The following is a 24,879-nucleotide window of genomic DNA, read 5'->3' on the forward strand; positions in this document are numbered from 1 at the left end:
CACTCTCACATGTCATATTAGTTGTATTTTTTCCCCTTGTCTTTTATTTCCTTCTTTCTGATGTTTTGTGCCATTCCAGGGACTGATCTTCATTGGACTCGGTTCTTTACACACTCGGCAGGAAACAGGATTTCCCAATGCCCAAATTTCAGACCTCTGAAGCTCGTAACTCTCATTTCCTTCTTGCTGAGCTTCATTTTCTCCAGTATTGCCATTGTGTTTTCCATCCGACCAAATCAGCATTTTTTCACATTTCAGAGAAAAACAAATAGCCAACCTTTGCACTTCAACAATTAATTGCACAATTCTTTAAGCTGACTGGAATGGCAGGCATGGCTCACAAATCAGCCAAACACTTTGTGTAACAATGCTTGGCATCATTACTTGTGCACATGTCAGGTTTGTCCAGGCCACCCCATGAAATTCAGGGTAAAAACAAAGCAGCTCATCAGAGAACCGAATGAGTGTGCGACCACTTCCACAAGACTTCCAGAGAATGACACTTCTCCCTGTCCATGAAGAAACTAAACACAGTTCACCTCCTTACTCTAGCACTCTGAGGAACTCTTTGTCCACTCATGCTTCTTGACACATACACATATTAACGTCAATCAAGTCAAGGTCTTTCTCATTGTACAGGTACAGTTGCAGTTACAGCTGAAAAGCGCAGGATAAAGGTCAGATAGTTGCTCATCCCCTTCATCCCCCCAGACACCCAAACCTACACACCCCAAACCCCCCTCCGACCGCATGACAGGATACAATCATTTAACTCTGAGAAAGGTGTATATAAGTCTCACACACTTCAAACACGCACTGGGTTTTCCATGCTTGGATTACTTGTTAAAGGACAAACATGAAGAAATGTGCCATTCCACTGTTTGTGTTGCTCTCTTTATTAGTTGCTTTACAACCTTCAACTCAAACAGGTACGTCACTGATTTAATGTTTATTAATGGGAATGTCACAGTGAATTGGACTAATAAATAATATTTCCTTAGAATGAAATTACATTGTTATACTAATTATTTTGTTGTCAACTTCACATGCTATTCACAACCAAATATGTTAGTCATTATTTTCTCTAATGTAGAATTACCTTACTCTCTATTGATGGTAAAACGATATAATACGTTTCGGATGTATTCAAGTATGTACTGTGAGCATACATTACAGCATTGTTTAAAGATGCTACCCTTTCATGGCTCAAGAGACTTAACAGAGTTTGCATTTGCTTAATCTCATTATGTATGTGAACTTTATCGTTGATGTTTATGCAAAAATTCCCTAGAATATAAAAATGTAAAATAAATTTGACAGCTGTGGACATGCATGAGGATAGCAAGTAATTTTAATGGTGTTGGATGAATTTGAGAAATTTCGAGTTCATATGATTCGAGTTCGAGTGACTTTTTGATCACAGATTTTTTTTCCGTTAAATATTTCATATCAGGTGTCGGCCATTTTGTGCGTATATACGGACTCTCTGCAGATTCAGGACTGTCTCAAGCTGTCTCGGCCCTGATGTAGACACAGTGTACGTCCTTGAACCCGAATCATATGAAACTCTGTATTCTTGTGTTAAATTCAGTTTTCAAGGAAAGAGAGATATAAAGACAACTGAATCGTTTCCGTGGGTCTAATCTTTGCACCGGTTTGATTCATGTTTGAATAAGGTCTCCTCTGATGAAGAGCAATCCGCTAGGTGCTCAAGTCCCAGAAATGTGGTCCTGAAACTGCAGGATTATACAATGGTGTCCGATTTCCGAGTTAACTTGATTTCTTAAATTCATCCTCTCCTTATTACCCACAGTGCACTTTGATTTTCAGTATTTATTTTGTATCAAAAGTATCAAAATCTAATGCAAAGAGAGAATAGAGAGTAGAAGAGAGCTAGTTTGAACGAGTCGTTTTAAGAATAGTAAACATCCTATCTGTGGACTCTGATAACTGTGCCATCCTTGTATTGCTGGATTTAAGTGCAGCCTTCGATGCCCTGGATCCTAAATAGATTACGTCATGAGGTGTTCTGTGATCCTACACTATACTGGTTTTCATCTTATTTCACTAATTCATGTATTTTTTGGTGTAATTTGTTGAATCTCCGTCCACCTCAGTGGCCATCACCTGTGAGGTGCCTCAGGGCTCTGTTCTGGGCCCGGTCTTATTCTCCCTATACATGCTCCCGTTCCATGTTGGAGAATCATGAGGTCTCTTATCTTATTTATGCAGATGATTCCCAGCTTTATCTTCTGTTATCTGGTATGAATTATGTGTCCTCCTTAGTAACATGTTTAAAGGACATTAAAGATTGGATGGATGACAATTTTCTCCAGCTGAATGAGAAATTATTATTCTTTTGGGCCCCACACAATTATTAGACAATATCAGCTCTTATTTTGGTCTTCTTCAAGCAAACATTTGTACCCATGTCAAAAACTTGGGGTTATCTTTGATCCTGATTAATTGATCCTGAATTAAAGTAAACATTTTTTAGCCCCTTTTTTAGCCCCAAGTAAGCGCAATATTTTTTTTATTTTTAGTGATTTGGAGAGTGTTATCCACACATTCAAAGTAAATGAATATTTATGATAACAACGGCATCAATAATACCACAAAGCTGGCATGACAAAGCAGTTTCTGTGACGTTTCAGCTCTTCGATGTATGGTGTATGTCAGCATCTGAATTCGCTCACATTATTTCATTCATTCCTTGCTGTAATAGTGGACTCAACTGCAACGACTATTTAAGGTTGTTTCTTGTTCCTTTGCTATTCCCTTATTTTGTTCACCTGTGTCTTGGATAACGCGCCTACGTCTTCGATTTAAAATACTGGCTAGTGGCTATGATATACTTAAACCTCCTAACATTCATTGCCATGATTTTTTTAATGACTTGTCGCGAGTGGAAAAACTACGATTTAGTCGCATAACATTGGTTAATTGAAAAAGTTTTGCGCAAATCTGTAATGGAAACGTAATGGTCCCTAAAATAGAATCCAGTCGCTCGTTGCATATCATGACTTACTAGGACAAAAACTGGAACATGGAAAAATAACTTTTATTGTATATTGCCTCTGATTTGACTGATTTAACAACATACATTATTATGGTTATCGCTTCAACACAAGTGGTCTGGTTAGGAGGATCTTGAGGAGCAGGATTTGAATCCCCAGGTTTAGATAAATGACTTAATGAATGAAGTAGCACCAAATAAGTTTTCCTGATCTGAAGTTTGTATTCAACAGTCTTTCCCTGATCTAACTTTCCCTGCATTCAGATACCAGCTCGTTCCTGATCTACAACGCGGACCACAACAGATGCGTGACTGCAGTGAGCTCCACTGCTGTACAGGTGGCCGAGTGCGACGTGTCTTCCGACGCTCAGCGTTTCCGATGGATTTCCTCTTCTCGAATTATCAGCCTCTCTTTCAAACTCTGCTTGGGGACCCAGGACATCAAAGACTGGGTCAAGATTCTGCTTCTGCCCTGCAAAGAACTCAGTCCCCTGCAAGTGTGGGAATGTAAGAACGAGACCTTGTTTGGCCTGAAGGGGCAGCCGCTGCACCTCAACTATGGCAATCGAAATGAGAAAAGTATGATGTTGTATAAGGGAACAGGCGCTTGGAGTCACTGGCAGGTTTATGGGACCAAGGAAGATCTGTGCTCTCGTGGATATAAAGGTATGAGCAGAAGTCCACCGAACAGCCATTAAGACCTTAAAAAAAAAGAAATACTGTTAAATTCACAACTAATATTTCGATAACACTTTACAAAAAGGTTCATTAGTTAACATTAGTTAATGTAACATGAACTAACAATGAGCGATGCATTTATTACAGTATTTATAAATCTTTGTTAATATTAGTTAATAAAAATACAGCTGTTCATGTTAGTTCACAGTGACTAATGTTAACAAATACAACCTTTGATTTTAATAACGTATTAGTAAATGCTGAAATTTATATTAACTAAGATTAATAAATGCTGTAGAAGTATTGTTCATTCTTAGCTCATGTTAACTAATGAACCTTATTGTAAAGTGTTACCAATATTTATATTATGAACGACTCTGTATGAAGTGATAGGTGAAACATTTCTTTTTAGTAATTTTAGTTTGATTAAACACTTAAGCCATTTTCTTCATTTCTTTATGTTCTGCAGAGACATATACACTAGCTGGTAATTCGTTTGGGAAACCGTGCCAGTTCCCGTTTAAATATGAAGAGAAGTGGCACGCGGAGTGTACAGTGGAGGGCCGGTCGGACGGCCAGCTGTGGTGCTCCACCGAGGCCGACTACGACACCGACAAGAAGTGGGGCTTGTGTCCAACCACATGTAAGCCGCAGCTCAGAGACATCACTGCTACTGTTGTTCTGTTGGACTGCATGGCATTTGTATGAATTATGTTTTTATAATACATTTTAAGGGTGTTTTAAGACATTGTAATGCATGCATGAACATGAAAAATCCTTATGAAAATGTATCATCATCCCATGAATAATCATAACTAGGACTGGGCAATACGTTGAATATGTGCAATATTAAAGCAATATATTTGCTTACAGTATAAAATTAGGGAATATCGTAAATATTGTGATTATATTAAAAGTTACGCTTATAAAGACTGTAGCAAGTTGTCATTAAAGTCTAAATAAGTTGATTTTGCAGTAAATTGTGTACTTTGGAACAGTAGCGGTTCTATTCAGATCATGCATTTATCATGTGGTGCAAAAGTTTTAGAGCAAATGCAAGAATATTGATATATCGCCCAGCCTTATTTATGTATTTGAGAATAAAACAGCTATTCCTGCAGTAGTGAGTTTATTACCTCCCACTATGGACTTGAAAAAGGGTGAGAGAGGAAGGAAGAGAAGACGAGAGAAACGCTGCTGTTGCTGATCTACACTGTGACATTCCTTCATTTTCCTGTTTTCCTTTGAAAATGCAAGCAGGATAACTGGAAACTAATCTGCTGACAAACACATCCTATAACACACACACACACACACACACACACACACACACACACACACACACACACACACACGCACACACACACACACACACACACGCACACACACACACACACTTACCCGACCCCTAAACCTACCCATCAATTGTCACCCCAAGGATATTGTGATTGTCTACTGTAAGTTTTAGCTCTGTCTTCTCCTCTCTCTTCTCCTCTCTCTTCTTATAGCCGGCTCCGGGTGGGACAGTGACCCGGTGACGGGTGTGTTGTATCAGAGGAACACACAGTCGGTTCTGACCTGGTATCAGGCGAGAGCGAGCTGTCAGCAGCAAGGGGCCGATCTCCTGAGCATAGCAGAACTGCACGAGCAGAGCTACATATCAGGTGCACACACACACACACACACATGCACACCAGAGATGCTCACAAGTCTCTGAGCTAGAGTCCAAGTCAAGTCTCAAGTCTCTGAGCTAGAGTCCAAGTCAAGTCTCAAGTCTCTTGTGGTTATAAGCGTTGCATCACGTACAGCGACCCATCCAGGTTGCTTAGAACACTGCATAACTTTATATAAGGAATTCAAAGCTTGTAATATGTTAGGTTACACTTTATTTCGATAGTCCACTTTAGACATTCTACTAACCATGTACATTTTCAACTACATGTCAACTAACTCTCATTAGAGTATTCGTAGACTGTAGTAGACTGTCAGGTTATGATGTGGGTTTGGAGAACAAGTTGACTTGTAGTTGCCAAGTTACTTATAGTCAGTAGAATATCTGTTGGGGAACCAACAAAATAAGATATTATAATACATAATTAGCAGATATTAAGCCTACTAATACTCTAATGAGAGTTAGTTGACATGCAGCTGCAAAGTTACTTATAGTTAGTCGAATGTATAAAGTGGACTATCAAAATAAAGTGGTACCATATGTTATTATGACTCCTTTATCTATTAGTATACAGTATCAGCTTTGATTTTGGTATATAATCAGTGTAAACAGGCTATTGCAACATGACAAAAACACCAAGAATGCTTTACTTTTAGTTAATTTCTTTATTTTGCCTTGTAGCTTGAACATACCAAGACATAAGACCAAATATAGAAAATGATATAACTCACAACACTAAAATTGACACACTCCTATTTAGTGCAAAACATCAGTGTAGCTAAATGCAAATAAACTATTGCGTCCAAATGAAATTAACACTACAGTGCACTTCCAAAACATTCAAATGCTCAAAATCTTTAGTGTAAATGTGAAGCAACTGACCAACTTATGGCATGTAACTTGTTAAGAACAAAATGTTTAGAAATAAAAAAAATCCAAAGGGTGAGATCAGACTGGTTAACCTTCTCTTCTCTTAACACACTAGGTATGGGCCACAAAACATTTCTGGCTTCTTCTGGCTGCACTGCCTATGCAACTAATCATAGCTTATATACTGTAAGTCAACACATCCCAGACTCTCAAACCAGTGTAACGTTATAACTAAATGAAACTGTCACGTTACATAAACAACAATAATCCTGTAACCTGTTTGTAGACAACGGGCAGCCAGCGGCACGTAAATGATTAACATTACGTTAACTTAATCGACCACCACAAGTTTGGCAATTAAACAAACGCTCATTCATATTTCATAAGGAAGACAATCGGAGTTAACCTTCCGTAACGTTAGGTAGCTAAAGCAATAGAGGGGTTTCACCAACGTCACGTTCTGGGCGGTAACCCGGATGCGCGGCCATTATGGAGGCACTCGGATGTAAACAACAGCATGGATTGCACTGTTCATGTACTACTGAACACATTGTTACACTAATAAACCACGGAAAAAACACGTGGTAGGTGCGAAATCATATAGAGAAGGACTTGGGAAGCAGGACAGAGCGAAACATTTTGACAAACTAAAGTTAATATGTTTTATGTGGTCACATTATGTGGTAGCTGCTAAAGATCCGAACGAGTTAGCTTCTCTAGCACGTAACATTACTGCAATTCTTCCATCTATTTATTATCCCGAAATAAGATACGTTCAGATTGTCAGTCCAAAAAAGCACATGAAATTCGTTTCAAGTTACATCCATATGTGGTTTGAAATCCTATTCAAATCACATATCAGGACATCAGCCTCAGTCTGAACGCTCGGATTTCGCGTGGTATGTCTTAAAATGCAAACGTAATTTATAGGAAACATGCTGAAAGTCACTGCCGAAACAATGCTGTGTTGTTGCAAAGTGCCGGACGAGCAGAAAAATATTATTTCTGAAACCGGCGCAGACGAGCGTGGGAAAAAAGCAGTAGCTAACGTTATATGCCAGCCTCCTACAGTTCTGCCGTAGTAGTCCAGCGCGTCGGCTATACACATTTCCATGTTGTAACATTTAAAAAAGACAACATCTAACATTATATTGCAAATGCAACCCCTCCATCAACGCAAAGTCATTGCCATATTACCAAATAACATGCATGGACACACACATCGGATCTGAAGAGTTGCGATACACAGTGTGGACATCATTTTAGATCAGATTCCAATTTGATACAAAGATAATCGGATTTGGACTGACAGTGTGAATGTAGCCATAGTTAACATTAACTGCGTCGACATTTTAGCCATAGTCAACGCTTCATTTACATGTGTCTGATGCTGTACCTCTCTCAACCACAAACGCCTTCTTTCATCAGTTTTTTGCACTCTTCTCTTTAACTTTTGACAGTCTATAGCACTCGACATGTTTTTTCCCGATGTGACCGATTGGTACAGACAAAAACTCGACCATTTTTCAGCAGCAATAATCAGCCAAATTTGCGAGTCCATTCAGTTCAGTGGCATTATTCACGTTCTGTGCCTCCAAAATGGCCGACTTCCGGATTGATGACGCGTCGTGAAACCCCTCTATAAGCAAGCTAACGGTAGATGGTCAATGCTGAGCTAAACATGTTTACTCACCTATCAGGGTGCGTTTTCAGACGCCTGATAAAATTAGATGTAGTTGAGCCAGAATCTTTTATCGTGATACTGCATATTTTGCATTGAGCGCTTCTTTTTAGAGCGTCTTGTTTGAAGTTTTTGAACCCAAAGCTAACGATGAATGGCACAGCAGCGGCCGGTGCTGTCGAACTTTTTTGTTTGTTATCCTCTCATGTGTGGTCGCGCGCGCGCTGCCAGCAATAGGCCACGTAGTACGTGGTTACGTAGGCAGGTTATAGGTAACGGAGGGAGGGGGGTAACAGCGAGCTAATCAGACGTTTCCTAAAAATAAACATTGTTCACGAGTCCCGCAGCTCGAGTCCGAGTTGAGTCTGAAGTCTTTCGAGGACGAGTCTCAAGTCGAGTCTGAAGTCACTGTGTGTGGGACTTAAGTCGCACTCGAGTCCGAGTCTCAAACTCGAGTCCCCATCTCTGATGCACACACACACACACACACACACAGATCTCACGGCCATCCTCAAATTTCTGTCAGGACCACTATCGTTAAATACGGTTGACAGTTAGCAGCACACAGTTTGGATTGACACTGGTTCGGTTCTGGGCCAGGTTTCCCGATAACGATGTATCTTAGCTCTTAAGAGCACTCTCTACGTGCAAGGTTACGAACGCTCGCCGCAATTCCACGCGCGTTTCCCAAAAATGCACTTAACATGAACGCGCGAGAACGCCTTCTACGTGCTACTTAAGCATCGCTGTCTATTCGCCAAGTGCTGAAATATAACCTTATATGGAATCGTATTCTGAACGTTTAACCTAATAATCGTCATTTGTTCTGGATAAGAAATCAAGACAAGTCTATATGGATATAAAGCACCTATACAGGCTGACAAAATGGCTGAACAAAAACAAAAAAAAACAAGAGAAGATACCTTTCAAAAAGATAAAATGAATGTCCTTTTAGAGGAGATAGGGGGAAACAAAGATTTTATTTTTAACAGATTTAAAGAACACCATACAAATAAGGAAAAACAAAACATCTGGAAGGACATTGTCACATTGCAAACTAACTGCAACCAAAGATCAGGGAAGGAGGTCGCAAGAAATGCCCAATACATGGCTGGTTTTCGTACACGTCATCAAGTCATTGACAGATTTTTTTTAATTCATCCCTATTTTGCCCGGTCTTTAAAGCATATTTCCCAGATTACTTATTTTATGATTTTATGATTTTTTTTATGTTAATTCGTTTAATTTAGATGTGTATTTCTATTTTTCTTCCCTTTTAATTATTTCATTTATTCATTTAAACAAAACACGAGTACAACAAAGTGTACAATAAAGTAAAGTATATTTTATACTTACGTTGCAGTGTAATCTGTTAAATCTAGATAAAAGTGTAATCTGCCGGTTGTCCTGAACCTCATAACTCTGTCTTCTTACGATGCACTTGGGGATTTACGATTACACCAGAGCACTCGTAGTTCTACGAAGATTTTCAAGTGCTACTTAAAGTTACGATGCTTTTGGGAAACAGACCATAATATTAAGATCAGTCGTACGATCGTTTTTACGATCAACTTAGGCTTACGATGCTTTTGGGAAATGCAGCCCTGGGCAAGAACTCGCATGGTAGGAGCAGCAATAAACCTCCTCAGGGTAAACAGAACAGAACCAACATGAATGCATTGCAGATATCATTAATTAATTTTAATCTACAACATAATTAGAGAATTTTAGTCTGATTCAGGGGGAATGAGAATGCCGGATCCTGACTGAGACAGGGGGAGCTGGGGAGGGAGGAGGGGAATCGCTCCAGAGAGATGCGATCGCTGCTGATAATACTGAAGGAGCTTATATATAGGCGTCACTGATGCGAGCTTGACCTGCCAGAACTTGATGATTATGAAATGATATGATGCATAAATTAGCATTTCAATATACTGTATGCTTTCTCCTTTAGGTCTGACGAATGTCATTGGCTCCACACTGTGGATTGGACTGAACAGTCTTGACTTTAACAGTGGCTGGCAGTGGAGTAATGGACAGCCATTCAGATATCTGAACTGGGCTCCTGGTGAATAAAGTCCCCTGCGCACAGAACTCATGCACCCATATAAAGCAAGTCCAGTTTGAGTTGTGGATTTGATCAGATGTGTGTTGTGTAATCTTCAGGGCACCCGTCTCTGGAACCGGGCCTGAACTGTGCCGCATTAAACGCTGGGAAAGCATCAAAGTGGGAGAGCATGGCCTGCAGTAAGAAACTGGGCTACATCTGCAGCAAGGGCAATTCCACAGACCACACACCTCCACCAGGTACGATACGACACGACACGACACGATACTATACTATACCATAACATACGATACCATACCATACAACACGATACGGCACTATACGATACCATACGATACCATATCATACTGTACGGTACGGTACGATACGATACAATACGATACGATGTGACACGATACGATACAATACAATACGATACAATACGATATGACACGATACGATACAATACGATATGACACGATGCGATACGATTCAATTCGGTTCGGTTACCATAACATACCTTTCGATTTCGATTACGATACGAAATAATACGAAATGATACGAACCAATACGATACCATACCATACAATACGATACCATATCATACGGTACAATACGGTACGATTCGATGCGATATGATACAATTTGATACGATACGATACGATACTGTAAGACACGTTACCATACTATACAATTACGATATGATACATTTACGATACGTTTACGATACGATACGATTACAATACGATACCATACGATACAATACGAAACCATACCATACCATTATTTATTAATCCCCAAATGGAAATTATGGCATTACAGCAGCAGAAACACACACACACACACACAAACCAATAAAATAAAATAAAATAAAACACAATACAAACGTAAAGTTCGTTGAGATTTTTTTTATAGTGGCTTGACAAAGCCTTTGTCTGAAAGTTTCATAAGCTTCCTAACATGTTTTATCATTTACACTAAGAGAAAAGTTTTTTTGCTGTATTAGGCAAAGACCAGCCTAACTTCTGTCCCTCTGTGGCGTGGGTGCCGTACGCCGGCCACTGCTATCGTCTGCAGCGCAGCAAGAAGACCTGGAGCGACGCGCTAGCGGCCTGTCACAAGGACGGCGCAGACTTAGCCAGCGTTCACAACATCGAGGAGCACAGCTTCATTATATCTCAGACTGGCTACTGTAAGTATGAGAACAGACACATAAAGGTCTAGGGGTGCGATTCAGATCCCGGACGAGCCCCCATATTTGCCATTACCGGCTCAAAGCCCTGACAAATGAAAAGAGGACATAGTGAAGTCAGTACGGTCACAACAACATTTATTAACATAAATAGAATATATAAAACAAGAAAACAACATGGTCATCTGTAATGTTAGTGTATCATACATAGAAAACTAAATACTTAAATAAATAACAAAAGCAAGTTAAACTAACAAACAAACAAAAGCCAAATCAAGCACAAAGCAACCGGGAGCAAGGTCTATCTCCACATTAAAGTCCCCCTGTGGTGAAGATCCAGCGTTTAATGTTGTTTATGTGTCTATGTGGTGTTTTTAATGTGCTTTAAGACACACCATGTGTAAGTTCATAAGTCGACAGCATTGCTGAGTATTTTCTGCTTAAAACTGCAGTGAACCAAAGACAGTCTCAAAAACACGGTTTGAAATCGTCTCAGGTTACGTATGTAACCCTGGTTCCCTGAGAGGGAACGAGACGCTGCGTTTGAGACGCGGTGGGAACGCTCTGCGTGATTGCGTCATGAAGCACGTGTAAAATCAGTCCAATGGAAGCCCGATACGTCATGGGTGACGTCATAGACCAGGAAACTATAAAGCACCCTTGAAAACAGACCGCGACAGCTTCTGAAAAAGTCTGAAGCAAGTCGATCAGGGCATGCAGGAAGTATGGCAGGCAAACGCAGCGTCTCGTTCCCTCTCAGGGAACCAGGGTTACATACGTAACCTGAGACGTTCCCTTTCAAGGGAACTTCGAGCTGCGTTTGAGACGCGGTGGGAACCCCATACCCACTACGCCATAGTGACAAATGCCCGTTCTGTGTGAAGTCCTTGCGCACACTAAGAAGCAAGCAACCTCGCCCCAGGAGTGGAGAGGTCAAGGTCATAAAACCTGACAAATGTATGTGGAGAGGACCAACCTGCCGCATTACAAATGTCAAGAAGGGAAACACCCGAAATTAAGGCCGTAGAGGCCGCCATACTCCTTGTAGAATGGGCCCGTACAGCCATAGGTGAAGGCTGACCGGCCGCTTCATAAGCCAATGATATAGCCTCAACTATCCATTTGCTCATAACCTGTTTAGATGCAGGGCACCCTCTTCTGAGTGACCCAAAACATACAACTAACTGCTCTGACTTACGCCACAGGGCAGCTCTGTGAACGTAGGCATCCAATGCCCGAACTGGACATAACAGGTTCAGTTGTTCCTGATCTGGGGTATTAAAAGGTGGAGGATAAAAGGCCTGCAACACTATTGGGCCCCCAACATTAACTGGGACCTTAGGAATATAACCCGGTCTAAGGTATAGAAATGCTTTCACCATACCAGGTGCAAATTCCAGACATGACGGAGCAACCGACAGGGCATGCAAATCTCCAATTCTCTTGATAGATGAAATAGCAAGGAGAAATAAAGCTTTCAAAGTGAGGAATTTTTCTGAAACCTCTTCAATAGGCTCGAAGGGAGCCAGAGCCAGACCCTCAAGTACAATGGCTAAATCCCAAGCCGGTGCTCTAGAGTGCAGTGCAGGTCTCAACCTCAATGTACCACGGAGAAAACGAGTAATCAGAGGATCTCTCCCAAAAGAAGTACCCCCCAGAGGGGTATGATAGGCCGAAATAGCCGCCACATAAACTTTTAAGGTGGAAGGAGATAATCCAGCAGAGAAACGGTCTTGCAGAAAATCGAGAACTGAACCAACAGGGCAGTTAACAGGATCTAACTGACGCCCACCACACCAGGTGGAGAATAATTTCCATTTCAGTGCATACAGTCTTCTTGTGGAAGGAGCTCTGGAATGGAGAATGTCTCAACGACCTCAGTCGAGAGACTGGATTCTATGAGCCTGGCCCCCTCAGAGGCCAGGCCCACAGTTTCCACAACTCCGGTCGAGGGTGAAATATCGTGCCCCCTGCCTGGGACAGCAGGTCCCTCCTGAACGGAATCACCATGGGAGAGCCGTCCAGAAGAGACAAAGTCCGAGAACCAAACTCGAGTCGGCCAGTATGGGGCTACTAGTAGCAGATGAGCCCCTTCCCGGCGAACCCTCTCCAGAACCTCCGGGAGCATAGATATCGGGGGAAATGCGTACAGGTGCAGCCTCGGCCACACCTGCACCATCGCATCCAGTCCGAGAAGAGCTGGCTGCGTGAGGGGGAACCATATAGAGCAATGCGTTGTACAAACGATGTGAAAGGTCGACTTGACTTTAGTTAGACCAAAGTTCTCCCTAAGAAGCTCCACCACCTCGGGGTGAAGTCTCCAATCCCCTGGGCCTCAGCCCCTGCCTCAACAGGATATCTGCTCTGATATACGAGACCATCAGTGTGTTGTCCGCCATTCGCCGAGCAACCACTCATGATCGCCCCCACTTGTGAGGGAAGCATCCGTCGATAGCAATATGCGTCGACAAGAAGCCCCCAACACTGGGCCTGGGCGAGGAACCAAGGTTCTTCCACATGACCGAAGCACGAAGGCATAGCCGCGTGACCTTGATCATGCGAAAACGTATTTCCCCTCGGAGAAAACCCCTTGGTCCTGAGCCACCACTGCAGGGGTCTCATGAACAGAAGGCCAAAAGTAATACGTTGGACGCAACTGCCATGAGACCCACCCGTCTGAAACTGTTTCACAGTGAGTGACTGGCCTAGATATACCCCATTACGGCTGTAAGAATTGCTACACCCAGAAAAGTGGTCCTCAGAGCACACTCTTCTTGGCGTTGAGAGGCAACCCCAACATCCTTAATGAGACAGAACGACATCTCGATGCCGAACTGCCATAAACTCAGATTGAGCTAGGAGCAACCAATCATTGATGTAGTATAATACGCGAATGCCCTGGAGTCTCAGAAGAGCCAGAGCTGCATCCACGCATACTGTAAAGGTGTGGGGTAATAAACCTAGGCCGAATGGAAGAACCCGATAATGGTATGCTTCGCCCCCGAAAGCAAACCTCGGGAACCTCCCTCATCCTCTTTCGGAAACAATGAAGTAATGGCTGTCTGCTGGGAGGAGGAACCCCTTCTACAGCTCCTTTTGCAGAAGTGACAGTACTTCCTGCTCCATAACCAAAGCCTGCTCAGGGTCCACCAATGAGAGGAGGGACCCCTAGAAATCTGGGCGAACGAGAACCGCTGAAACCCTTTTCTATAGTGTGCAGGACCCACTGAGAAATATGTGGCAGTAGTTTCCACGCTGCCAGAAATTTACTAGGGGAACCAGTCTCTCAAGACTGGCCTCTGGATTTGTTTGAACAGTCACTACGGCGCCCTGAAGCGGCGAACCGGCAGGGAACAACCGAACTGACCATTCTACGACCCTCCTCGGAGGATCGTATGGGGATGCTGACACCTCGGTGCCCTGAACGGCGAACCGGCAGGGAACAACCGAACTGGCAGCGCTGCAACCCTCCTCAAAGAGTTGCACCCCAGAGGAAAAACGATTTCTCAAAACCGTCCCTTGGTTGAACAGTCACTACGGTGCCCTGAAGCGGCGAACCGGCAGGGAACAACCGAACTGACCGCTCTACGATCCTCCTCGGAGGATCGTATGAGGACGCTGACACCTCGGTGCCCTGAACGGCGAACCGGCAGGGAACAACCGAACTGGCAGCGCTGCGACCCTCCTCAGAGAGTCGCACCCCAGAGGTCGCCGAGGAGAAACGATTTCTCAAAACCGTCCCTGCCCCGGAGGAGCCCTCAGAAGCCTGATAGCCTCGTTTTCTTGCGACAGGACTTCTTGTCTAAGCTTTATTAGAGATGATGACAGTCCTCAGATCTTGCCTACCTCTAACTAGCTTAGTTCCTACGACCCTCCTCGGAGGATCGTTGAAAAAAGCAGGCACTTCGGCGCCCTGAAACGGCGAACCGGCAGGGAAACCAAACTGACTGCTCTTCTTTTTTCTTATTTGAAGGCTCGTTTGGGGACACTGACACCTTGGTGCCCTGAAACGGCGAACCGGCAGGGAAACCGAACTGGCAGTACTGCGACCCTCCTCAGAGAGTCGCACCCCAAGCCGTCTCAGGAACATTAGATTGGTGAGGAAGAAACCTCTGGAACGCCGCTGAATGGTTTATTTCTTAGTTTTCTTGAAAGCGGAGCGTCCAGAAGAACAGACATAATTATATCTTTATTTTCCTTTATCTTTATATCAGAAAAAACTTATATATATATACATATATATCACTCTGCGGCCACCAGCAGGAAACAACCGAACTGGCAGCGCTGCGACCCTCCTCAGAGAGTCGCCCCTCACATTCATCCATGTCCTTATATACTCTACCCACCAGCGCTGCCTAATAAAAATGTATTCATTATTAAGATGGCTGGTGGGTAACGTCGGGGTTAATAACGATAACGCCGACTCGGGAGAGAGAAAGCTCGCAAGCGTCTCTTTAACCCGAGGCAATGTCATACTATGATACTTAATACCCAAACATTACTATAGTCAGACATCTGGGGATTAAACACATAAAATACAAACCGGTTTATTCCACAATCTCGACACCTCAGTGTGGAGATAGGGAAAAACCACAGTCCCCGACGAGGAGGCTGAGATACAGAGTTCCCCTTCAGGGACTACCGCTGCGTGTAATCGCAGTGGGAACGCCCTCAGCGTGACGCGTCTGAAGCATGAATGAAATCAGTCAATGGAGAGAATGAGCGTACGGCGAGTGACGTCATCGACCAGGAAGCTATAAATATCCCCTGAGTACACAATACGCCAGCTTTTAGTTACTTCAGCAGCTCTGTGTGTGTCTGAATCTGTCGATTGTGTTTGTCTGTTTTGTCAGGAGTTTTCACTATATATATTTTATATAAAAAAACCAATATGAGCGAGCAGTATAAGAAGTGTGTTGGGAAGTGCAGCAATGCCCAGTCGGCTCTCGAGGGAGTCGATTGTCAGCATTGCGAGTGTTTTCCCTTGAGAACTCTGCGCTCGCGGCGATCGCTCTTCGAGGAGAGTGATTTGCTGCGAGCTCCCCAAGGCTCGGGTCCCGCTTCTGTTGAGGCAGAGCGGCGGCGCTTGTCTTGGGGCTCGCAGATGGATCTCACTGGCGACGTTGAGACGGGCTCCGGCCTATCTCAGCTATCTCCGCCGAGATCTAGTGCCTCTCACCCGGCTCTGGAAGCACGCGCTGCGGCGGTTACTTCTGCCCGGGTGGAGGCACATGATGATGTTGAATTGAGATTTTCCAGTTCTGAGGAGCTGGATGTCGAAAGTTTTGCATCAGAGAAAACTAGTTTATCACATTATACTGCAAATGAAAAAGAAGAAGGTTTGATGGATGTGTTATCTCGGGCTGTTGAAAAGCTGAAAAAAAAAAAAAAAAACAGTATCGAGTGGCCAGCTGATAGACAGGTTTCTAGAATTAAAAGCAATCTAGATGATAGATTTCTGTCTGCACGACTTCAACCTTCTCGCCGGTGCTTACCGTTCTTCCCAGATCTTCATACTGAGGTGTCAAAGACCTGGGTTAGACCGGTTTCAAGCAGAATTTACACAAATCAGTCCAATGCTTATGGTAACATTGTTGGTGCTAAATCTGCTGGTTATGTGACGATACTGTAGGCGGAGGAGACGCTCGCGAGCTATCTCTCTCCTGCTTCATCGTCTTCACTTAAAGCACCGGCTCTTCCACCAAAAATAAATAAATAAATAAATATATATACCTCTGTGCTGGTGGGGAAGGCTTACTCGGTGGCTGGGCAGGCGGCTGCATGTTTGCATACGAAAAAATAAAAATTAAAATAAAAAGACTTTTATGCAGGCTTTTCAGGCCGATCAAAGGAAAATCTGAGGGGGTTCCCCGCCGAGAGAGACTTGCGTTCACCTCCCCTAAGGGTGCCCTGTCTCTCCCGGCGCCCTCAGGGGCCCGTCCTACTAACCCTGCCGAAACAGGGCGTAGAAGGGTCTGGCGAGTGCTTTCCCGAGGGACGCTCGCCGCCTCTAAGGAGGGTTCTAGTGTGTTCAGACCAGTCGTTCCCTGCTGGTGCGCCGTTACAGGGCACTGTGTCTGTCACGCAGAATGTTCAACCAGAGCAAAGTTTTTCGTCGAGTTCGTCTTCCAAAAGAGCACAGCAGAAGCGGAGTGTCAAGTCTCGTGCCCTCCTGCAGAGAAACTGGAGGGACGAGGCGGGCGCTCTCCGGCGCGGCCTTCTCGGGGCAGGACTGATCTGAGGACAGTCATTGTCGCCAGAAAGGCCGCGTCGAAAAAGTCCTGACGGGCTGAACGTCAGGACTCTGAGGGTGGTCCCCATCGGGAAAAACTTGAGTTCACCGCACAAAAACACGGTGCCCTGTCTTTCTCGATGCCCTCAGGGGTCTGTTCTACTAACCCTGCCTATACAGGGCGTAGAGAGACTCGGCGAGCGATTTCCCGAGGGACGCTCGCCCCCTCCAAGGAGGGTTGTGGAGTGTTCAGACCAGCTGTTTCCTGCCAGTATGTTACAGGGCGCTGTGTCTGTCACTCGGGATGTTCATCCAGAGGCCAGCCTCGAGAGGCTGGTTCCCTTAGTAGAGCTCCTGGCGGAATGGGTCCCCCACCCAGCAGGGAGTTAGGATACTACTTCATCGGGAAAAAGAAAAATCCTGACGTGCTAAACGTCAGGACTCTGAGGGTGGTCCCTATCGTGAAAGACCTGAGTTCACCGCACAAAAACACGGTGCCCTGTCTTTCTCGATGCCCTCAGGGGTCTGTTCTACTAACCCTGCCTATACAGGGCGTAGAGAGACTCTGCGAGCGATTTCCCGAGGGACGCTCGCCCCCTCCGAGGAGGGTTGTGGAGTGCCCAGGCCAGCTGTTCCCTGCCAGTACGTTACAGGGCGCTGTGTCTGTCACAGGGGATGTTCAAATCAGATCCGAGGACTGGTTTGTCATGATAGATCTAAAGGACGTTTACTTCCATGTATCTATCCTCCCTCAATACAGGAAGTTCCTGAGGTTCGCTTTCGGGGGCGAAGCGTACCAATATCGGGTTCTTCCGTTCGGCCTAGCACTGTCACCCCGAACATTCACGAAGTGTATGGATGCTGCTATAGCCCCGCTGAGGTTACAGGGCATCCGCTTTCTGTACTATTTAGACGATTGCTTGATTCTAGCTCAATCGGAACAACAGGCGGTTCGGCACCGAGATGTCGTTCTTGCTCATATCAAGTGACTGGGGCTGAGGCTCAACGCCAAAAAGAGTGTTCTTTCTCCATTACAGAGAACCACTTTTCTAGGTGTAGGGTGGGATTCAACGACGATGCAGGCACTATTGTCACCTGCTCGTATTGCTTTGATTCTCGCTGCAGTAGATCAGGTCAAGCTAGGCCAGTCATCCACTGTAAAACAGTTCCAGAGACTGTTAGGTTTCATGGCAGCTGCGTCCAACGTGATACCTCTTGGCCTCTTGCACATGAGACTGTTACAGTGGTGGCTCAGGACCAAGGGATTCTCCCCGAGGGGAAATCCGCTTCGCATGATCGTGAGTTCGCGACGGTGTCATCACGCCCTGATCATGTGGAAAGATCCTTGGTTTCTGTCCCAAGGCCCTGTGTTAGGAGCTCCTTGTCGTCGCGTTATGCTAACGACAGATGCTTCTCTCACGGGTTGGGGGGGCGATCATGGATGGTCGCCCGGCTCAGGGTCTGTGGGAGGACCATCATCGTCTGTGGCACATAAACTGCCTAGAGATGTTGGCGGTGTTTCAGGCTTCAGGCTCTGAAACACTTCCTCCCAGACCTAAGGGGCCACCATGTTCTTGTCCGGACAGACAACACATCGGTGGTTTCTTATATCAACTATCAGGGGGGTTTGCGTTCTCGCCCGCTTTACAAACTGGCACGTCAGATCCTTCTATGGTCCCAGGGGAAAATTCTTTCTCTGAGAGCTATTTATCTCCCGGGGTATTTTAATCAGGGGGCAGACATCCTGTCAAGACAGGGGCCGAGGCCCGGGGAATGGAGTCTTCACCCCGAGGTGGTGGAACTCCTATGGAAACATTTCGGTCTTGCCGAGGTAGACCTATTTGCTTCTCGAGAAACATCACACTGCCCGCTGTGGTTCTCTCGCAGCCATCCAGCCTCGCTGGGGTTGGATGCGATGGTACATCCGTGGCCGAGGTCACGCTTGTACGCTTTTTCCCCGATCGCTCTGCTCCCAGGAGTTCTGGAGAGGGTTCGCCGGGACGGGCTCAGTCTCCTGCTAATAGCCCCGTTCTGGTCGGCCCGGGTATGGTTTGCGGACCTAGTGTCTCTCCTCGACGGCTCTCCCCTAGAGATACCGATCAGGAGAGATCTGCTCTCTCAGGCGAGTGGGTCGATCCTTCACCCCCGTCTAGAGCTATGGAGGCTGTGGGCTTGGCCTCTGAGGGGGCCCAGCTCATAGATTCTGGTCTCTCGGCTGAGGTCGTTGAGACCATCCTCCGATCCAGAGCTCCCTCCACGAGGAAGTTATATGCGCGAGGTGGAAACTTTTCACCTCTTGGTGTGGAGAGCGCCAGCAGGACCCAGTTAACTGCCCGGTTGGTACAGTGCTGGATTTCCTGCAGGACCGTCTCTCCACAGGGTTATCCCACTCCACACTGAAGGTGTATGTGGCGGCCTTAGCTGCTTACCACGCCCCTTCAAGTGGAGGTTCCCTCGGGAAACACCCACTTATGTCTCGCTTCCTTCGTGGCACCTTGAGGCTGAGGCCTGCAGTTCGCACGAGGGTACCAGCTTGGGATCTGGCCATCATCTTAGAAGGTCTCTCCCTTGCTCCTTTCGAGCCCATCGAGGAAGTTTCGGAAAAGTTTCTTACTCTAAGACTATCCTTTTTCTCGCTATCTCATCTCTAAAAAGAATTGGAGATATTCAAGCACTTTCGGTGGCTCCCTCGTGCCTGGAATTTGCTCCTGGTTGGTTAAGGCCTTTCTCTTTCCGAGACCAGGTTATGTTCCTAAGGTTCCAACTGTTTCTGTTAGACCTATAGTTCTGCAGGTTTTCTGTCCTCCGCCTTTTCTGACGTCAGACCAGGAGAAAATTAATTTGCTGTGCCCAGTTTGGGTTTTAGATGCTTACGTCCACAGAGCTGCCCTGTGGAGGAGATCGGAACAACTGTTCGTCTGTTTGGGTCACCTAAGAAAGGGTGTCCTGCATCTAGGCAAAGGATGAGCAAGTGGGTGGTCGAGGCCATCCCACTTGCTTATGGGTCGGCCCATCAGCCTTCACCTTTGGCTGTAAGGGCTCGTTCCACCCGGAGTATGGCTGCTTCTACAGCTCTTCTTTCAGGAGCTTCTCTTCAGGACGTTTGTGATGCGGCAGGCTGGTCCTCACCGCACACTTTCATTAGATTTTATTCCCTCGATCTTAGCTCCACTCCCGGGGCTCAGGTTCTCTCGTCGGCTTGTGTCTCCTAATGACACACGACGGGGATTTGGTCGTATGGGGATGTGGGTATTGCGTTCCCACTGCGATTACACGCAGCGGTAGTCCCTGAAGGGGAACGTCCCGGGTTACGTATGTAACCCTAGTTCCCCGAAGGGACGGACGCTGCGTGTCCTGCCATACTCTCGGCATCCCCTTGGGTCGCTGCTTCAGTAACTTTTAAGCTGGCGTATTGTGTACTCAGGGGATATTTATAGCTTCCTGGTCGATGACGTCACTCGCCGTACGCTCATTCTCTCCATTGACTGATTTCATTCATGCTTCAGACGCGTCACGCTGAGGGCGTTCCCACTGCGATTACACGCAGCGTCCGTCCCTTCGGGGAACTAGGGTTACATACGTAACCCGGGACGTTTTCCTGTTTTAAGATAAAGTTCATCTAACAAACTCTTCTTTATTTTCAATCTCATAATGTTCAACTGGCCAGTAAATATTTAACTGGCAACAGCACTAGATAAAACCTCCTTTTTTTCTTTAAAAAAGCTCCTCTTTATTCAACAGAGTTATGAGCTGGAAAATTTATTCACTGAAAACTCAAACATCTGCCTTTTTATAAAAGATTTGTATTTGTGTTGTTCTCTTTCTTATTAAACAAAACACTAACGATACCAATTCCTCGGAACTGGAAATCGCAGCACACTAGATCTGGCATGTGAAAGCTGTGAAAGGGCGGAGCCCGTCCCAACCCCCGCTGTCAGATCCGTTTTCGAACCCCGAAATACGAGCCGTCTCCGAGCCTCGGCAACAGAGAGACCCGCTCGGGGAACGCGAACCGAAACGTCCTCCTCGAAGAACGCCCGGCGGGAGCGGAGCGTCCTCACGGACAGCTTCTCGCAATGCACAGTCAGATCCCTCGAGAAATGACTGTTGCATGCTCCACTCCCAAACAGCAACAAAAAGCTGATGTGTGTCCCCACCCGTGATGTAACGAGGGCAGGGAACAACACAACGTCTATAATATTGCTTTGCTCGCCATAATGATAGATAGTGATATATATATTGGGCTTGACAAACAACAATAAATAGACAAGGACAGAATCACAGAGAGCGCTTGCCGAAGACAACAGAAGCTGTCGCGGTCTGTTTTCAAGGGTGCTTTATAGTTTCCTGGTCTATGACGTCACCCATGACGTATCGGGCTTCCATTGGACTGATTTTACACGTGCTTCATGACGCAATCACGCAGAGCGTTCCCACCGCGTCTCAAACGCAGCTCGAAGTTCCCTTGAAAGGGAACGCTGGTGTTTCTGACGTCACAAACGACCTTGTAACCAATCAGATCAACGTGTGATCGTCAACCAGTGGATCTCTGAGCTGAGCGAGTGAGTGAGTGGAGGCGGGGCTCATTTGCATATTAGAACCGCAAATACTAAATGAGGCAAGGGTGTCGAGTTACATTCAAGATATTTGAAGGCATGAAGAATTTTTCTAAATTTTTTTAAATATGTAATTTTGGTGATCAAAGATGAGTTTTAAGAGATACAATGATTGACTACAGGGGGAGTTTAACACAGCCTAAGCTTTTATAGAGGGAAGAACGGGTGGACATCGTTCTCTCACTGGATTCTAATCGGACCCGGCTTATTTCACTGAACACTGTGAGTGTGTGCTCTGTAGTGCCGACTGATGAGCTGTGGATTGGACTCAACGATCAGAGGGTCCAGAACCTGTTTGAGTGGTCGGACAGAACACACGTCACCTTCACCAAGTGGATAGTTGGAGAGCCGTCACACGTCATGAATCGCATGGAGGATTGTGTTCTAATCAAAGGAAAGGTGGGTGTTTTTTTATCATTACTGTTTTTTCCCCGAACCCTTTGTAACAGATCAGACCGAGTGTGAGGGTCCATGTGAAACTGATGTGTGTATGTTATTGAGTTCCTCCGTCTCTGTAACAGGAGGGCCGATGGGCAGATCACGTGTGTGAGACGGAGCGCGGATACGTCTGCAAGAAGAAGTCCACCAGCAAACCCGATGGAGCCGCGGAGGTCGCCAGTCCCGGGTGCCAAGCCGTGAGTCCAGACGGGTTTACACTTCAGAAACAATAGAGAAAATCAGACAGATATTTTTAAATAATAAATTAATTCATATGTGCATCCATCTATCATTATTTGGGAATGTGCTTCAATCTTGCTGTCTTACAATATATAGTCTTTTATTGCTTTTGCGGTAAAGCTTTACCATAAGATCTCATTTGTTAAATAAACATAAACTAAATCTTATTTTTCGTTCATTTCATTATTTACTAATACATTCTTTAACCCTCTGGTGCTGTTCGGTTATTTTTGACGGAGAGTTAAATCAAAAGTTGCATTAATTAACATTAGGTAACTCACTGTGAACTAACATGAACAAAGAATGAACACATATTTTTATTAACTAACATTTACAAAGATTATAAAAAATAGATCGTTCACCGTTCATTTCTGTCAGTTAACACATCAACACACATATGGGGTTGAGTTTATACAGTACATTTTCTGTTGGTCATAGACAACATTGTCACAAGATTGTTGATGTTGTGTTGATTGGTGTTGATTTGTTATTCATGTGAAGTATTCTTTGTGTATATGAATATGAGTATACATGATTAACAAATCGACACCATATTTATATACAGTATATATTTGTATAACATCAGTCTAGTGACAAGAGTAGCAGTTTCGATGGTCCACTTCAGTCATTCTAGGAACTATTAGTAACTTTGCAACTACAGTACATGTCAACTAACTCTCATTACAGTATTAGTAGACTGTTAGGGTTAGTAGAATAAGTTGACATGTAGTTGCAAAGTTACTTATAGTTAGTAGAATTACTAAAGTGAACCATCAAAACAAAGTGTAACCTAGTATAATACTTCACATGTCAGTAACTCAGCATTTCTGATTAATTGTCAGTTGCAGTCCAGAGACTGGTATCTGATGAATCAGTGTTTCGCTGTGCTAGTGGTGTTGTGCGAGTGATGAGGAGGCTGTGTGTGTCTGGGTCCACAGGGATGGGTTCGCTACGGGTCTCACTGCTATCTCATCGCCACGGAGAGCAAGGCTTTCCCTGAGGCCAGACTGCAGTGCCAGCGGTCGGGGGCTCGGCTGGTGGACGTCTCCGACAGGTAATGCAGACGAGATGCGACTCGTGGCCTCATGGGTAGAGAGTCAGACTGGGATCCCGAAGGTTGCAGGTTTGATGGAAGAAATGCCTTGAGAAAGGCTCCTAACACCCAATCGCTCTCCGGGCGCCACAGCAAGACAGGTTTCCCACTTCTCCGGGTGTGTTCGTTTCCAGCACAAACATATCGCACAAAATCTGTTACATAACATAATCCTTAAATACTATACTCTAAACCTAAATTAAAGCGGAGATAAAGAGGAAGAAAATTGCTCATGGTTTCGTCTCAGTATGATTGTATAGTGAAATGAATGCGTTATGAAGGAATGTGTTCGCCTCATCCATGTGTTCATTCGTCACATTAAGATTATCTCTGGACTACTGGACTAATGTTGAACATCTAGCAATACAAATGATCTTAATATTCCTTATAATCCAGCTTCGGTTTCTTTATGGACTTCATTTCCCCCTTTGATTTAGTGAAATATGACCCAGATTGTCCCATCTGCTCATAATGTTTGGTTATGATATTTCATTAGGCTACACAGGCATCACATTATTTCAATGCTTTGTCTTCACTTAGGTATGAGAACGCTTTTCTCATCAGCCTGGTCGGTCTCAGTCCGGAGAAGTATTTCTGGATTGGCTTGTGTAACACCGAAAGCCTGGAGCGCTTCCAGTGGAGCAACGGAGATAAAGTCAAATTCACACACTTTAATGTGGGCATGCCAGGTGTGTGGTTCATAATCACAGTTCTCATGACATGTGGATATGATGCTTGCACTGTCTGAGTCCGCCTGAGTTGAGACGTGTTTGTTCTCCGGTCTGCTAGAAAGGCACCAGGGTTGTGTTGCCATGCTGACAGGAACGTCCGCGGGATTATGGGATGTTCTGGACTCTAAAAGTAAACAGAAGTTCATCTGTAAAAAGATGGCGGAAGGTGTTACGACAACACGAGTGCCACCGACAACACAACCGCTCACCTGTCCGTCGAGCTGGATTAAGAAAGATCCAGGCAGTTGCATTCAGGTAAATGTGAACAAACACACTCCTTAAAGAGCATAACATGCTTTTTAAAAACGTTATCAGAGACCTCTAGTGGGGATTTAGGCCAGTTACCATTGACCTCAGAGTCATCATTATGCTA

General features: G+C 44.8%; 1 protein-coding gene across 1 annotated transcript in view; it reads left to right on the top strand.

The window, feature by feature from the left end:
- Positions 1-821: 821 nt before the first annotated feature.
- Positions 822-24,879, top strand: part of mrc1a (mannose receptor, C type 1a) — a 67,085-nt gene continuing 43,027 nt past the window's right edge. The window contains exons 1-12 of the mRNA XM_056272357.1: positions 822-929; positions 3,281-3,682; positions 4,164-4,337; positions 5,203-5,358; positions 9,872-9,985; positions 10,084-10,224; positions 10,971-11,156; positions 22,246-22,403; positions 22,526-22,639; positions 23,621-23,736; positions 24,316-24,464; positions 24,565-24,761. Coding sequence (XP_056128332.1) covers positions 857-929; positions 3,281-3,682; positions 4,164-4,337; positions 5,203-5,358; positions 9,872-9,985; positions 10,084-10,224; positions 10,971-11,156; positions 22,246-22,403; positions 22,526-22,639; positions 23,621-23,736; positions 24,316-24,464; positions 24,565-24,761 — 1,980 coding nt within the window. The 5' untranslated portion in view covers positions 822-856. The remainder of the gene's footprint in view (positions 930-3,280; positions 3,683-4,163; positions 4,338-5,202; positions 5,359-9,871; positions 9,986-10,083; positions 10,225-10,970; positions 11,157-22,245; positions 22,404-22,525; positions 22,640-23,620; positions 23,737-24,315; positions 24,465-24,564; positions 24,762-24,879) is intronic.

The sequence above is a fragment of the Rhinichthys klamathensis genome, unplaced genomic scaffold (genome assembly GCF_029890125.1).
Source record: "Rhinichthys klamathensis goyatoka isolate OS25496 unplaced genomic scaffold, OSU_Roscu_1.1 h1tg000334l_1, whole genome shotgun sequence".
NCBI classification, from domain to species: domain Eukaryota; kingdom Metazoa; phylum Chordata; class Actinopteri; order Cypriniformes; family Leuciscidae; genus Rhinichthys; species Rhinichthys klamathensis.